Consider the following 17,219-nt stretch of genomic DNA (forward strand, 5'->3'; position numbering starts at 1 on the left):
CACCGTATGAAAAAAAATAGTGATTTTTTTTAGTTGTGATTTCCTTCTCTGCATGAAAGTTTAAAAGTAGCATATATTAATGCAGTATGAAGAAGAATGTTTTAATGTAGACATGCAAGCCTTGAGAGAAAATTTTGAAAATCAAGACTACATTTCCTGCAAATGGGTGCATTTCTACCCTATATTTTAACTTTAGATTTATTCTCATATCAAACTCTTTTGGCTGTCTTTTTGACACTTACATCCACACCCTGGATTATAAATAATGTAAATAATTCAATGTGATTATCTTGTGTGATGACTGTATTATGATGATAGTATATATCTGATAGTATATATCTGTATCATGAATCGATTTAAGTGGACCCCGACTTAAACAAGTGTGAAAAACTTATTGGGGTGTTACCATTTAGTGGTCAATTGTACGGAATATGTACTTCACTGTGCAACCTACTAATAAAAGTCTCAATCAATCAATCAAAACACATAGAATCATCATACTGCTGTGATTATATGCATCAAGTGTTCATTCAAGGCTAAGGCAAAATATCGAGATATATATCGTGTATCGCAATATGGCCTTAAAATGTCGCAATATTAAAAAAAGGCCATATCGCCCAGCCCTAGTTCAATGATGCCATTTCTGTTTGTCATGTATAATTTTGTCTATTTTGTGTTTATCCTTGAATAAACAGGTCAGTTTCTTGTTACCAACCATTGTGTATTATTCAAACTCCCCTAATTCAGCTGGCTAGTTGTTATCAAGAGTACTAAAACCCTTTTCAACATGATTCTGACAACTAAGTAGGCTAAATAACTTTAAACTTTAATACATGCTCGGATAGGCCAGTATCGGTATCGGATCGGAAGTGCAAAAACAATATCGGTATCGGATCGGAAGTGCAAAAACCTGGATCGGGACATCCCTAGTTTAAACAGCAAAACACTTTTTTCTGTAACCTTAACGAGGAGGGCTTACGAAAAGTTCAAAAGAAGGAAAGCACCAATGCTGTTTCTAAGTTACCACAAAAACTTTGTGTTACATTGAGTGCCCGGTGAGAAGCTGTCTTTGAAACCTACCATGAAGGTGTTTCTGTTTTCTTCCATGTGGGCTTTGTACCGAGGATGTCGTTGTGGCTTGTGCAGCCCTTTGAGACACTTGTGATTTAGGGCTATATAAATAAACATTGATTGATTGATTGATGTATGGTAATCAACAGTAAGCTATTGTTTTAACGCAAGGACTACAAAGCGGAGAGAAGGCAGGATCTGCCCAACTTCCAGACGACCTCTTTTTGAACCTCCTTTTTGAACTGTTTTACGACCTTTTCTTTTGAACTGTTGTAATCAAAGGCGATGGCTGTTTACGACCTCGTCCTTTAGAAGCAGCTGTTGCCATGTGGTCAAGAGAAAGTCGAAACAAAGGAGGAGGCGTACAATCTTTCGCCAGAGCGTGCTGAGTAGAGATGCGCGGATAGGCAATTATTTCATCCGCAACCGCATCAGAAAGTCGTCAACCATCCGCCATCCACCCGAATTAACATTTAACCAACACCGCACCCGCCCGTTGTTATATATCTAATATAGACGATGCAAGGCATTAGTGAGGTTATAAAGCTTTTGCCTGTTAAAGAAAGGAGACTGATCCAATGCAGCACAGACATTCGCTTGCCACGCTGTCACGGCCCAGACGCACACCAGTGCGCAATCATATGGGAGCCGCGCTGAGCGCACCTCCAAGCGCATCTCGCTGCCGGCGACGGTCGGGTATGGGTCCGACGCTCCAGCGCCATCCATTTTCAGGGCTAGTTGATTCGGCAGGTGGGTTGTTACACACTCCTTAGCGGGTTCCGACGTCCATGGCCACCGTCCTGCTGTCTATATCAACCAGGGTGAGCCCCACCCCTTTCGTGAGCGCACTGCGCGCGGAGTGACCCCTGTTACGCGCCCCCGGCAACAGGGGTGGCGGGCAGGTAAGCTGCTTAACTGCTGCGCGTGACGCCGGCCGCGGCGAAGGCGGACGAGGCGGGGTGTCGGTGCGGTGGGCGCGGTGGTGACCCTGGACGTGCGTCGGGCCCTTCTCGCGGATCGCCTCAGCTACGGCTCCCGGTGGGGCCCTCTCGGGGGAAGGGGCCTCGGTCCCGGACCCCGGCGAGGCGTCCCTTCTCCGCTCCGTAAAAGTGTCCATCTCTTCTTTTATTTTTTCTTCTGTCGTGGCATATGCTGCAGGTGCCTGCTCGTTTTTCGTATGTGGGTAACAACATTTAACTATGTATATACAGGTAAAAGCCAGTAAATTAGAATATTTTGAAAAACTTGATTTATTTCAGTAATTGCATTCAAAAGGTGTAACTTGTACATTATATTTATTCATTGCACACAGACTGATGCATTCAAATGTTTATTTCATTTAATTTTGATGATTTGAAGTGGCAACAAATGAAAATCCAAAATTCCGTGTGTCACAAAATTAGAATATTACTTAAGGCTAATACAAAAAAGGGATTTTTAGAAATGTTGGCCAACTGAAAAGTATGAAAATGAAAAATATGAGCATGTACAATACTCAATACTTGGTTGGAGCTCCTTTTGCCTCAATTACTGCGTTAATGCGGCGTGGCATGGAGTCGATGAGTTTCTGGCACTGCTCAGGTGTTATGAGAGCCCAGGTTGCTCTGATAGTGGCCTTCAACTCTTCTGCGTTTTTGGGTCTGGCATTCTGCATCTTCCTTTTCACAATACCCCACAGATTTTCTATGGGGCTAAGGTCAGGGGAGTTGGCGGGCCAATTTAGAACAGAAATACCATGGTCCGTAAACCAGGCACGGGTAGATTTTGCGCTGTGTGCAGGCGCCAAGTCCTGTTGGAACTTGAAATCTCCATCTCCATAGAGCAGGTCAGCAGCAGGAAGCATGAAGTGCTCTAAAACTTGCTGGTAGACGGCTGCGTTGACCCTGGATCTCAGGAAACAGAGTGGACCGACACCAGCAGATGACATGGCACCCCAAACCATCACTGATGGTGGAAACTTTACACTAGACTTCAGGCAACGTGGATCCTGTGCCTCTCCTGTCTTCCTCCAGACTCTGGGACCTCGATTTCCAAAGGAAATGCAAACCAAACCAACCCAGGGTGCCATGTCATCTGCTGGTGTCGGTCCACTCTGTTTCCTGAGATCCAGGGTCAACGCAGCCGTCTACCAGCAAGTTTTAGAGCACTTCATGCTTCCTGCTGCTGACCTGCTCTATGGAGATGGAGATTTCAAGTTCCAACAGGACTTGGCGCCTGCACACAGCGCAAAATCTACCCGTGCCTGGTTTACGGACCATGGTATTTCTGTTCTAAATTGGCCCGCCAACTCCCCTGACCTTAGCCCCATAGAAAATCTGTGGGGTATTGTGAAAAGGAAGATGCAGAATGCCAGACCCAAAAACGCAGAAGAGTTGAAGGCCACTATCAGAGCAACCTGGGCTCTCATAACACCTGAGCAGTGCCAGAAACTCATCGACTCCATGCCACGCCGCATTAACGCAGTAATTGAGGCAAAAGGAGCTCCAACCAAGTATTGAGTATTGTACATGCTCATATTTTTCATTTTCACACTTTTCAGTTGGCCAACATTTCTAAAAATCCCTTTTTTGTATTAGCCTTAAGTAATATTCTAATTTTGTGACACACGGAATTTTGGATTTTCATTTGTTGCCACTTCAAATCATCAAAATTAAATGAAATAAACATTTGAATGCATCAGTCTGTGTGCAATGAATAAATATAATGTACAAGTTACACCTTTTGAATGCAATTACTGAAATAAATCAAGTTTTTCAAAATATTCTAATTTACTGGCTTTTACCTGTATATTTCCGAATTGGTTTAACTGCCACCCGCCTGAATCTTATTTAACATCTTTTTTTTTTTTTTTCAACCGCCCGACACGACCCGCGGATAAAATCTAATTTTTTTTAATTTCATCCGCCCGATCCGCGGATAATCCGCGGACTCCGCGGTTGTGCCCGCAAACCGCGCATCTCTAGTGCTGAGACTCTGTACAAGGGTACAGTGTCCATGCGTCTCTCCTCAAATTGAGCCAAATTGAATGCTGTCTCTGTTTAATTCTTTGCTTCTTGTCTTGTTTAATAGATGTCATCAAGTGTTTGAACCTGACAACTTTGTCGCCCGCAGCCGATGTCACCCGCCAACCACGACGAGCCTTCAGTCCCGCTAGAGGCCCTGCGCTGCTCCGGTGCCAGCCTGCATCCCGGCGGCGTGTATCTGATGCACACGCCGCACACCCTCCTGCTCTGGGTGGGCGCCCGGGTGCCGGCGGTCACCCTGGTGGAGCTCTTCAACGTCACCTGCTTCTCCTCGCTGCTCTCCGGAGAGGTCGCGGTTCGATTTCAGAAAGCGTCGACTCGCCGCAAAAGTACCTAACGTGCTGTTTGCGCCCTCCAGACCAAGCTGCCTGTCCTGGACAACGCCTCGTCCGTCGGTGTTCGATCCCTCGTCCACGCGCTGGACTCAGAAGCCCCCTGCGCCCGTGAGGTAAGGCCAAGAAAACCATAACGCTCCCCTTTATTATTTTGCATTATGATCATGAGGAGTCCTCGTGTCTCAGTTGCTGCTGGTGAAGCAGGGCGACGCCTGTGAGGAGCTCCTGCAGCGCCACCTAGTGGAGGACAAGAGCCCCAACGGAGGTGCCTCGTACGCCGACTTCCTCTACCATCTGCACGTCAACTCTGTGCGCCTCCTGCAGTGACACTTCCAGTAATAATAATAATAATAATAATAATAACTGGGATTTATATAGCGCTTTTCTAAGTACCCAAAGTCGCTTTACATGTAGAACCCATCATTCCTTCACACCTGGTGGTGGTAAGCTACTTTCATAGCCACTTCTTTATTTATTTTGGTGTCCAAAATTCAAAAGTATACGGGGGCCGTTTTGATATTTTTTTTTATTTTGTAAAAACACAATGCTAAAAACCAGGCCCAGGCCCTAACCAATCTGGCGCCCTAGGCAAGATTTTAGGTGGCGCCCCCCCCCCACATCGGCAGTGAAGTGTATATACTCACAAGAACCCGAATAGCTTTGTCTTTGACCTTTTTTTTTTTTTTACTTACAACTATACCAGCATACCTGCCAACTACTCCGGTTTTCCCGTAATTAGTACGGTTTTCATCAACCTATTCCGGGTTACGGTTGCAGTGATAAAAAAATACGGTTTTTCATTCATGAAAAAAAAAAAAAAGGGTGAAAACTACGCGAATTGCACCTTGTGCAGACAAGATTTTTCGATCGGACACGGAGGAATTAGCGATGTAAAAGACCACGTTGGGACAAAAAAAACACAAGTCTGATGCCGTTGCTAGCGATGCAAGTGGAAAACTTTCAACGTTTTTCGTCGCCCAAACAGATTCTTTGGATGTGATGAATGCCGAAGTTTTATTTACGGAGGCAATAATTGAGCATGGACTTCCAATCGCACTGGCTGATCACATGGGACAGTTAAATGTTTGTAATGCCATCCATCCATCCATCTTCTTCCGCTTATCCGAGGTCGGGTCGCGGGGGCAGCAGCCTAAGCAGGGAAGCCCAGACTTCCCTCTCCCCAGCCACTTCGTCCAGCTCCTCCCGGGGGACCCCGAGGCGTTCCCAGGCCAGCCGGGAGACATAGTCTTCCCAACGTGTCCTGGGTCTTCCTCGTGGCCTCCTACCGGTCGGACGTGCCCTAAACACCTCCTTAGGGAGGCGCTCGGGTGGCATCCTGACCAGATGCCCGAACCACCTCATCTGGCTCCTCTCCATGTGGAGGAGCAGCGGCTTTACTTTGAGCTCCCCCCGAATGGCAGAGCTTCTCACCCTATCTCTAAGGGAGAGCCCCGCCACCCGGCGGAGGAAACTCATTTGGGCCGCTTGTACCCGTGATCTTGTCCTTTCGGTCATAACCCAAAGCTCATGACCATAGGTGAGGATGGTAACGTAGATCGACCGGTAAATTGAGAGCTTTGCCTTCCGGCTCAGCTCCTTCTTCACCACAACAGATCGATACAGCGTCCGCATTACTGAAGACGCCGCACCGATCCGCCTGTCGATCTCACGATCCACTCTTCCCTCACTCGTGAACAAGACTCCGAGGTACTTGAACTCCTGCACTTGGGGCAAGATCTCCTCCCCAACCTGGAGATGGCACTCCACCCTTTTCCGGGCGAGAACCATGGACTCGGACTTGGAGGTGCTGATTCTCATCCCAGTCGCTTCACACTCTGCTGCGAACCGATCCAGTGAGAGCTGAAGATCCTGGCCAGATGAAGCCATCAGGACCAAATCATCTGCAAAAAGCAGAGACCTAATCCTGCAGCCACCAAACCGGATCCTCTCAACGCCTTGACTGCGCCTAGAAATTCTGTCCATAAAAGTTATGAACAGAATGGGTGACAAAGGGCAGTCTTGGCGGAGTCCAACCCTCACCGGAAACGTGTCCGACTTACTGCCGGCAATGCGAACCAAGCTCTGACACTGATCATACAGGGAGCGGACCGCCACAATCAGACAGTCCGAAACCCCATACTCTCTGAGCACTCCCCACAGGACTTCCCGAGGGACACGGTCGAATGCCTTCTCCAAGTCCACAAAGCACATGTAGACTGGTTGGGCAAACTCCCATGCACCCTCAAGGACCCTGCCGAGAGTATAGAGCTGGTCCACAGTTCCACGACCAGGACGAAAACCACACTGTTCCTCCTGAATCCGAGGTTCGACTATCCGGCGTAGCCTCCTCTCCAGTACACCTGAATAGACCTTACCGGGAAGGCTGAGGAGTGTGATCCCACGATAGTTGGAACACACCCTCCGGTTCCCCTTTTTAAAGAGAGGAACCACCACCCCGGTCTGCCAATCCAGAGGCACTGCCCCCGATGTCCACGCGATGCTGCAGTAATGCAACCTTTAAAAATCATTACGCGGTGATCGCGGTCCCAAAAATAAACTTTTCTTGCATGATAATGTCCAGAAAAACTCACTTTATATTACTATAGAGTCCTTTTAACGAATGAGTTTGATGGTTTATCACAAACCTTAAATGAAAGAAGTCCTTTGTTCTCGTGCACCATGCATGCGCTTTGGCCTTGCTTCGTGTTTGGTGCGCAATCCTGTCGGCTGTATTTCACAGCACGTCTTTGACAACTTGAAGTGGCATAAAACATTTAAAACAAAGGGGTTATAGGAACAATCACTTTCAGTGTTTTATGCCACTTCAAGTTGTCAAAGACGGTATGCTGGTGCCCGACTGCCACAAGTGGAACAAACATTTGAAACAAAGGGGTTATAGGAACAATCACTTTCAGTGTTTTATGCCACTTCAAGTAAACTTATCATAAAGTTACCATATCATTTTTGCAGTATGATCAATCTGATAGAATACATTTGGATTTTAGCCACAAAAAGGTAATGACACCAATGTTATCTATTGGAATTGTTTAGTACTGTTATACTGTTAAAAGTGTTTATACCGTATTTTCTGCACCATAAGCCGCCCTGGGTTATAAGCCGCGCCTTCAATGAACGGCATATTTCAAAACTTTGTCCACCTATAAGCCGCCCCGTGTTATAAGCCGCATCTAACTGCGCTAAAGGAATGTCAAAAAAACAGTCAGATAGGTCAGTCAAACTTTAATAATATATTAAAAACCAGCGTGATGTGGGCGCGCATGGAGTCGTATATCAACATGGACGGAGCTGCGTGAAAAAAGCCACCCGGCCTCTTCGCGTAAACTTCCCTTAACCACTCGCTCATCTTTTCTTCATCCATCCATCCCTTCGAGTTAGCTTTTATGATGACGCCGGCTGGAAAGGTCTCTTTTGGCAAGGTCTTCCTTTTGAATATCACCATGGGTGGAAGTTTCTGGCCATTAGCATGGCAAGCTAGAACCACAGTGAAGGATGACTTCTCATTCCCTGTGGTGCGAATATTCACCGTACGTGCTCCCGTTGTATCCACAGTGCGGTTCACAGGAATATCAAAAGTCAGTGGAACCTCGTCCATGTTGATAATGTTCTCTGGCCGGATCTTTTTTTTCAGCTATCTTGTTTTTACAATATGCACGGAAAGTAGCCAGCTTTTCTTGAAAGTCTTTAGGCAGTTGCTGTGAAATAGTAGTCCGTGTGCGGATGGAGAGATTGCGTCTTTTCATGAACCGGAAACCTGTCGCTTAGTAGGAGCCATTTTGTGGTCTTTACAGATGTAAACACACAAAGGAAATGAAATGTAATATCCGCGCGCTTCTTCTTCTTCTACGGGGGCGGGTGGTTGCTTACAGTAGAAGAAGAAGCGCTTCCTCTTCTATGGGGGCGGGTGCTTACCTTGGCGGTTGCTTGCCGTAGAAGAAGAAGCGCTTCCGCTTCTACGGGGAAAAAAGATGGCGGCTGTTTACCGTAGTTGCGAGACCTAAACTTTATGAAAATGAATCTTAATATTAATCCATATATAAAGCGCACCGGGTTATAAGCCGCACTGTCAGCTTTTGAGTAAATTTGTGGTTTTTAGGTGCGGCTAATAGTGCGGAAAATACGGTACTATTTATGCTTTCATGTCCAAGTTGAAGAAATCTTGTTAAATGTTGACAGCATAACTACCAAAATACAGAAGCATGTCCTTAATATTTTTGCAGTGCTATTTCTGTTGAAAAGTTAAAATGATTACATTAGAGATGTGATGTGCCACTTTTCAAGTGTCTGATGGCTTCAATTAATTTTCATGAATTTTTCATATTTTGAACTCTTTTGAAAGGCTTACAAAAAAACTACATTTGAATTGTAATTCCATGCTATTGACAGGACTATTAATTTTAATGAAGTTAGCTTACCATGTTTACAGTATGATAATTGTGATAGAAATGTGAATTTTAGGCACAGAATATTGTTTACAATTGAACAAGGCAGTAGATTATACAAGCTTGGACAGAAAGTTAATAATGACACCAATTTTTTTTTTTAATGGAATTGTTTAGTACTGTTTTACCATTTGTTTATTGTAAAAAGTGTTTATACTTTCAATTAACAAATTGAAGTCTTGTGAAAGGTTGACAGGATAACTGGCATTAACTGTCAAAATAATTTCAAACTATTGAAGTTAGCTTACAGAATAAACATGTCAATCAACCCATATGATTTTTGCTGTAATATTTTTGTTTTGAAAAGTCACTGTGACTGATAGAAAAGTGATGGTTTTAGCAACATTTTAACCTGTCTGAATGCTAATCATTTTGCGTCGGGGGGCGAAGCCCTGAACCCCCCACCAGGACTTTGTCCTGGACCTACCGGGGCCTGCGGCCCTTGGACCCTGGCTACTAGGTTTTTCTGATTTCAAAAGTTGGCAGGTATGTACCAGTGACGTGCAGTCACTGGTATAGTTGTAAGTAAAAAAAGTTTTTTCTTTCCATCATGGAAAGAAAAAAAAATGCAAAAAGAAAAAAAATTAATTAAATTGTTATATGTATCCAGTGATTATACTATAAAGTTATTTTCCATTTAACTTCACCAGTTTTAGATTATTTTTTATTCAAAATCACTGAATTTTCACATTTGCCGTTCAAATACTGAGAAGAGACGGGTGCGGTGAACAACAGCCAGTTGAGGCACGTCACTCAGTGCCTCAACATGGATTCCGGACTCGGCTAACTGCTGGCCTGCTGTGCAGTGAGACTGTATTGCTATATGAATTATATTATACATTTCCATAGTTTAGTTAGCTGAGGTATATAATGTACAGTGTATTTTGTCAACAACTGTATGTGTGTAACGTATTTCTTGTGCTGAGCGATCATAAAACGGCTGCAAAAGACGCACTGGCTGAGGCTCCAGTAGCCCCGCCTCCTGCACCACCCCCCCCCCCCCCGTGGAATTGTTATATCAACTAAAGCCCACACTTAAACTTTCCACGTGCAAGATTGAATCTATTTAAAAAAGTTATTTCATAAGAAGCCAAAAAGTGCAAAAACAGTAATGTTCGTGTTGGAGGAGTTGTGAATGACTGCAGGGCCACAACATTAGGTACACCTTCAGGGCGTAATATGTTGTAACAAATAATATTTCTATTAAATAGGCTTTACTTTGCATTTTAATTAACGTGGGATTATTTTTTGTATTTAGAAATAATAGTACCAACTTTTTTTTTTTTTTTTTCCCCAACATTTGTGGCACTGGCGTGGCGCCCCCTGATGGACGGCGCCCTTAGCATTTGCCTATACGGCCTATGCCACGGGCCGGCCCTGCTAAAAACAGACGTACCGGTACCGTAGATTACTTACAGATGACATATATTTAAAGACAAAATGCGAAAAGATATGATGTAATGAGAAAAAGCTGACATTTTGATGCTAACAATAATACAATAAGTCACTGAAACAGTGCAAACTTAATTTGGTTCTTCTTGTACAGTGAAGCAGAGTTCCCCATATAAATCAATGTAAACATGAATAATTGGTTCTAGTCTCCACAAAAGTCCTTATTTTAGTATAAAACTGCACTGCACACTTTGAAGACACCATATCCAAACAACATTGCAGCAAGCTTAAATGTCAACACGCACACGAGTCTCGTTGGTGCGTTCCCAGGGAATCTAAATTGCTGGTCAATCCCAAGTTCTTTCGATGACATATATGCTGAGTAAGAAGGACCATCAAGACAGAATTGGAATATTTTCTCGTTTATTCCAAAGCTTTGAGAGACCAACTTAATTAATACATTCGTATCGGCTGCTCTAGTTGATCTGGCATTCAAACGGAAAGAGACTACTTCTTGAATCCGCAAGCAGCCCCCACCCTCTCCAGAAAGGCATACAGGCTCAAAGTTCTACTACAGATAAGATATAAGGGAGTACTCCAACTCCTACTTTCCAAGTCTTCAAGGTAACACACACAGTTTACTTGCGGACATAAAATGAAAAAATAGAAAGAGTACAAATGGATAAACACTAGCTGATTCAAACATGACTATGAATAAAGAAATAACTCTTAAACATATATATGCATTCTCTACAGTTCCAAAAAGGAAAATTTACTAGCAAGCTGGTCTCGCTTTGCTCAACATTTTTAATTCTAAAAGAGACAAAACTCAAATAGAATTTGAAAATCCAAGAAAATATTTTAAAGACTTGGTCTTCACTTGGAATAAGCGGTAGAAAATGGATGGATGGATGGGTCTTCACTTGTTTAAATAAATTCATTTATTTTTTTCCTTTGCTTCTTATTACTTTTAGAAATACAATTTTAGAGAAAAAATACAACCTTAAAAATGATTTTAGGATTTTTAAACAAATATACCTTTTTACCTTTTAAATTTCTTCCTCTTCTTTCCTGACAATTTAAATCAATGTTCAAGTAAAAAAAATTTTTATTATTGTAAAGAATAATAAATATTTTAGCTTCTGTTTTTTCGACGAAGAATATTTGTGAAATATTTCTTCAAACTTACTATGATTAAAATTAAAAAAAAAATATTCTGGCAAATCTAGAAAATCTGTAAAATCAAATTAAAATCTTATTTCAAAGTATTTTGAATTTCTTTTAAAATTTTTGTTCTGGAAAATCTAGAAGAAATACTGATTTGTCTTTGTTAGAAATATAGCTTGGTCCAATTTGTTAAATATTCTAAGAAAGTGCAGATTGGATTTTAACTAATTTAAAACGTCATCAAAATTCTAAAATGTATCTAAATCAGGAAAAATTACTAATGATGTTCCATAAATTATTTTTTTAATTTTTTCAAAAAGATTCAAATTAGCTAGTTTTTCTATTCTTTTTGTCGGTTGAATTTTGAATTTTAAAGAGTCGAAATTGAAGATAAACTATGTTTCAAAATTTTATTTTTATTTTTTTCGTGTTTTCTCCTCTTTTAAACCGTTCAATTAAGTGTTTTTTTCCCATCATTTATTCTCTACAAAAAACCTTCCGTAAAAGGAAAAAAAAATGTACGACGGAATGACAGACAGAAATACCCATTTTTGTTATATATATACATTTATTTATTTAGCTATTCTTGTTTAAATCACACTTACGTGTAACTTACAAATGACAATATATTTATTTATTTAAGTGTGTATCAAACTGGTAGCCCTTCGCATTAATCAGTACCCAAGAAGTAGTTTTTGGTTTCAAAAAGGTTGGTGACCCCTGTACTAGGGCATCAAATCAGTGTCAGTTGAGTCGGTCCATAGGTTGCCTGTAGGGATTTTTAATGTCCAGCAGATGTCAGTATTTAGTGACACAGTATCGACACAGTATCAATACAGTTTTGCAATGTGTCGAAACGCTTCATGACGCCTCATCAACCCATCACTAGAATAGACCTTACCGGGAAGGCTGAGGAGTGTGATCCCAGGATAGTTAGAGCACACCCTCCGGTTTCCCTTCTTAAAGAGAGGAACCACCACCCCGGTATGCCAATCCAGAGGTACCGCCCCTGATGTCCACGCGATGCTGCAGAGTCTTGTCAACCAATTGTTTTGAATCGGGGAAAAAAAATCGTTTTTGAATCGAGAATCATGTTGAATTGAAAAAAAAAAATCGATTTTGAATCGAATCGTGACCCCCAAGAATCGATATTGAATCGAATCGTGGGACACCCAAAAATTCGCAGCCCTAATAATAAATGTTATTTAAACTGTTTGTATTTTGTGAGATCTGTAAAAAAAAAAAGCCAAGGCTGCCCTTTGTCACCCATTCTGTTCATAACTTTTATGGACAGAATTTCTAGGCGCAGTCAAGGCGTTGAGGGGATCTGGTTTGGTGGCTGCAGGATTAGGTCTCTGCTTTTTGCAGATGATGTGGTCCTGATGGCTTCATCCGGCCAGGATCTTCAGCTCTCGCTGGATCGGTTCGCAGCCGAGTGTGAAGCGACTGGGATGGGAATCAGCACCTCCAAGTCCGAGTCCATGGTTCTCGCCCGGAAAAGGGTGGAGTGCCATCTCCGGGTTGGGGAGGAGATCTTGCCCCAAGTGGAGGAGTTCAAGTACCTCGGAGTCTTGTTCACGAGTGAGGGAAGAGTGGATCGTGAGATTGACAGGCGGATTGGTGCGGCGTCTTCAGTAATGCGGACGCTGTATCGATCCGTTGTGGTGAAGAAGGAGCTGAGCCGGAAGGCAAAGCTCTCAATTTACCGGTCGATCTACGTTCCCATCCTCACCTATGGTCATGAGCTTTGGGTTATGACCGAAAGGACAAGATCACGGGTACAAGCGGCCGAAATGAGTTTCCTCCGCCGGGTGGCGGGGCTCTCCCTTAGAGATAGGGTGAGAAGCTCTGCCATCCGGGAGGAGCTCAAAGTAAAGCCGCTGCTCCTCCACATCGAGAGGAGCCAGATGAGGTGGTTCGGGCATCTGGTCAGGATGCCACCCGAACGCCTCCCTAGGGAGGTGTTTAGGGCACGTCCGACCGGTAGGAGGCCGCGGGGAAGACCCAGGACACGTTGGGAAGACTATGTCTCCCGGCTGGCCTGAGAACGCCTCGGGGTCCCACAGGAAGAGCTGGACGAAGTGGCTGGGGAGAGGGAAGTCTGGGCTTCCCTGCTTAGGCTGCTGCCCCCGCGACCCGACCTCGGATAAGCGGAAGAAGATGGATGGATGGAAACAGTACAAACTTAATTTGGTTCTTCTTGTACAGTGAAGCAGAGTTCCCCATATAAATCAATGTAAAAATGAATAATTGGTTGTAGCCTCCACAAAAGTCCTTATTTTAGTATAAAACTGCACTGCACACTTTGAAGACACCATATCCAAACAACATTACAGCAAGCTTAAATGTCAACACGCACACGAGTCTCGTTGGTGCGTTCTGTTACGTTGGACCAGTTCTTCCTCCCAGGGAATCTTAAGTTACTGGTCAATCCCAAGTCCTTTCGATGACATATATGCTGAGTAAGAAGGACCATCAAGACAGAATTGGAATATTTTCTAGTTTATTCCAAAGCTTTGGGAGAACCAACTTAATTAATACATTCGTATCGGCTGCTCTAGTTGATCTGGCATTCAAACGGAAAGAGACTACTTCTTGAATCCGCAAACAGCCCCCACCCTCTCCAGAAAGGAATACAGGCTCATAGTTCTACTACAGATAAGATATAAGGGAGTACTCCCAACTCCTACATTCCAAGTCTTCAAGGTAACACACACAGTTTACTTGCGGACATAAAATGAAAAAATAGAAAGATTACAAATGGAAAAGCACTAGCTGATTCAAACATGACTATGAATAAAGAAATAACTCTTAAACATATACATGCATTCTCCACAGTTCCAAAAAGGAAAATCATTTTACCTCGTGTCTGGGAATGTGTGTGGCAATGTCGAACGCTTTGGGAGTTTCGGAGTGATAAAACGATCAGTGGCTTTGAGGCGATCCTTCATCGGCTTGTGTCCAGGTAGTGCCTTCTTCGTTGTAATTAATGTCCACGGCGGCATCTTTTTCGGTCTCTTCACAATTAAAGATTTACCGCAGAAAAAAGCCCCTTTTGCTGATACCATTTGAACTGTAGGGGGCCGCAAGCCTGAGGCTAACTGGCTAAAATCCTAGCTCAGCGGTTGCCTAGCAGCCCGGAGCCCTACAGTGAGACTGAGTGTCAGAATAATTGTATCTGTTATCACAAAACGTTGTGTTACATTGAGTTCAGCTCGCCCTGCGAGAGGACAAAAGCTGTCTTTGATCCTACCCAGCAAAAGGCTTGTAAATCTCCACTGTGTCTGATGGGAAGCGACATGAAGGTGTCGGTTTCTTTGATGTATTGTAATCCACAGAAAGATTTTGTCTTGACCCGAGATCTACAAAGTGGAGAGGAAGCAGGACCTTTTCTTTGAACTGTTTTACGACCTTTTCTTTGAACTGTTTTGTGATAAGGCTGTTTACGACCCCCCGCCCTTAGAAACAGCAGTTGCCACATAATCAGGGAAAGTCCAAATAACCGAGATCTACAAAGTGGAGAGGAAGCAAGACCTTTTCTTTGAACTGTTTTACGACCTTTTCTTTGAACTGGTTTGTGATAAGGCTGTTTACGACCCCCCGCCCTTAGAAACAGCAGTTGCCACGTAATCAGGGAAAGTCCAAATAAAAGAGAAGGCGTACAATCTTTCGTCAGAGCCTGGTGACACTGTTCAAGTGAAGTGAAGTGAAGTGAATTATATTTATATAGCGCTTTTCTCAAGTGACTCAAAGCGCTTTACATTGTGAAACCCAATATCTAAGTTACATTTAAACCAGTGTGGGTGGCACTGGGAGCAGGTGGGTAAAGTGTCTTGCCCAAGGACACAACGGCAGTGACTAGGATGGCGGAAGCGGGGATCGAACCTGCAACCCTGAAGTTGCTGACACGGCTGCTCTACCAACCGAGCTATACCGCCCCACCTGTACCCATTCAAGGGTACAGGTGTACGCGTTTCTCCTCATTGAGCCACATTTAATTATGTTTCCGTTTAATTCCTTGCTTCTTGTCTTGTTTAATAGATGTCATCAGTGTTTGAACCTGACACTGAGAGAGTTTAGACACATTTAAAGCGTTTCTGATCCACACAAAGGGATCTCTGACCGGCGCAAGGTACGACAATTGTTGAAATGAACGCGCCAGAAGTGCCGCTAGTCATCGAAACTCTTCGTAATGTACAGGATGTAAACAGGATGTGTGACGTAGGGGGCTCCACCTCTTCAAAATGGCCAGGTGCAAAATGAATGAACGAATTAAGTGGGATCTAAGCTGAGGATGTCGTTGTGGCTTGTGCAGCCCTTTGAGACACTCGTGATTTAGGGCTATATAAGTAAACATTGATTGATTGATTCTTACGCCGAAACATGGTCCGCACACAAAGGCATATTTGGTGCGGTGTAATCATTCGTAAAAGGACGCACACAATCGAAGTTCCACTGTACTAAGTTCTGATGTATAATGTCAGTTTTTACAAAGTAAAAAAAATATCGAAATGTCCCTCACATATTTTTTGTATTAATTTCTATTAATTTTGTAAAAAAATGCGTATACCATGTTGCGTTTTGGACCAGTTGTTCCTCCCAGGGAATTCAAGTCACAATTCGCTCCCAGGTTCTTTCCGACACTTAAAGCTGAGTTGAAAAACCACCAGAGACAGAATAGGTATTTTGTTGTATATTCTCAAAGCTTTGCCAATATACATTGATTGAGACCAGTCTAACCCTCGAACATTCTATTGCGCCTCCCAAAATGGTCTGTCTTCCCGATCCCACCACCCTCTCTCTCTCGTCCCATCTCTGTAGACCAAACAAATGCTAGTCAAAACACATTCCAAAGAACTCAAGGTTAACACACACAGTATACTTGCTGACAGAGCATCAAGAGAAGAAATGGAAAACACGAGCTGTTTTCAAATATGACTAAGAAATGAAAGAAGTACAACTTAAATTCGGATATATGTAAATATCTGCCTCCGACAACCATTTTCAGCTTTTTTCTCATTACCGTATTTTCCGCACCATAAGGCGCCCTGGGTTATAAGCCGCGCCTTCAATGAACGGCATATTTCAAAACTTTGTCCACCTATAAGCCGCCCGTGTTATAAGCCGCATCTAACTGCGCTAAAGGAATGTCAAAAAAACAGTCGGATAGGTCAGTCAAACTTTAATAATATATTAAAAACCAGCGTGATGTGGGCGCGCATGGAGTCGTATATCAACATGGACGGAGCTGCGTGAAAAAAGCCACCCGGCCTCTTCGCGTAAACTTAAACTTACCTTAACCACTCGCTCATCTTTTCTTCATCCATCCATCCCTTCGAGTTAGCTTTTATGATGACGCCGGCTGGAAAGGTCTCTTTTGGCAAGGTCTTCCTTTTGAATATCACCATGGGTGGAAGTTTCTGGCCATTAGCATGGCAAGCTAGAACCACAGTGAAGGATGACTTCTCATTCCCTGTGGTGCGAATATTCACCGTACGTGCTCCCGTTGTATCCACAGTGCGGTTCACAGGAATATCAAAAGTCAGTGGAACCTCGTCCATGTTGATAATGTTCTCTGGCCGGATCTTTTTTTCAGCTATCTTGTTTTTACAATATGCACGGAAAGTAGCCAGCTTTTCTTGAAAGTCTTTAGGCAGTTGCTGTGAAATAGTAGTCCGTGTGCGGATGGAGAGATTGCGTCTTTTCATGAACCGGATCCCTGTCGCTTAGTAGGAGCCATTTTGTGGTCTTTACAGATGTAAACACACAAA

At 43.3% G+C, this 17,219-nt stretch overlaps 1 protein-coding gene across 1 annotated transcript in view; it reads left to right on the top strand.

The window, feature by feature from the left end:
- The window catches only part of LOC133577918 (protein transport protein Sec24C), a 55,410-nt gene extending 49,646 nt beyond the window's left edge, over positions 1 to 5,764 (top strand). The window contains exons 18-20 of the mRNA XM_061932056.1: positions 4,183 to 4,383; positions 4,453 to 4,542; positions 4,616 to 5,764. Of these exons, the coding sequence (XP_061788040.1) occupies positions 4,183 to 4,383; positions 4,453 to 4,542; positions 4,616 to 4,756 (432 nt within the window). The 3' untranslated portion in view covers positions 4,757 to 5,764. The remainder of the gene's footprint in view (positions 1 to 4,182; positions 4,384 to 4,452; positions 4,543 to 4,615) is intronic.
- The last annotated feature ends 11,455 nt before the right edge of the window (positions 5,765 to 17,219 follow it).

The sequence above is a fragment of the Nerophis lumbriciformis genome, linkage group LG03 (assembly GCF_033978685.3).
Source record: "Nerophis lumbriciformis linkage group LG03, RoL_Nlum_v2.1, whole genome shotgun sequence".
Classification (NCBI taxonomy): Eukaryota; Metazoa; Chordata; class Actinopteri; order Syngnathiformes; family Syngnathidae; genus Nerophis; species Nerophis lumbriciformis.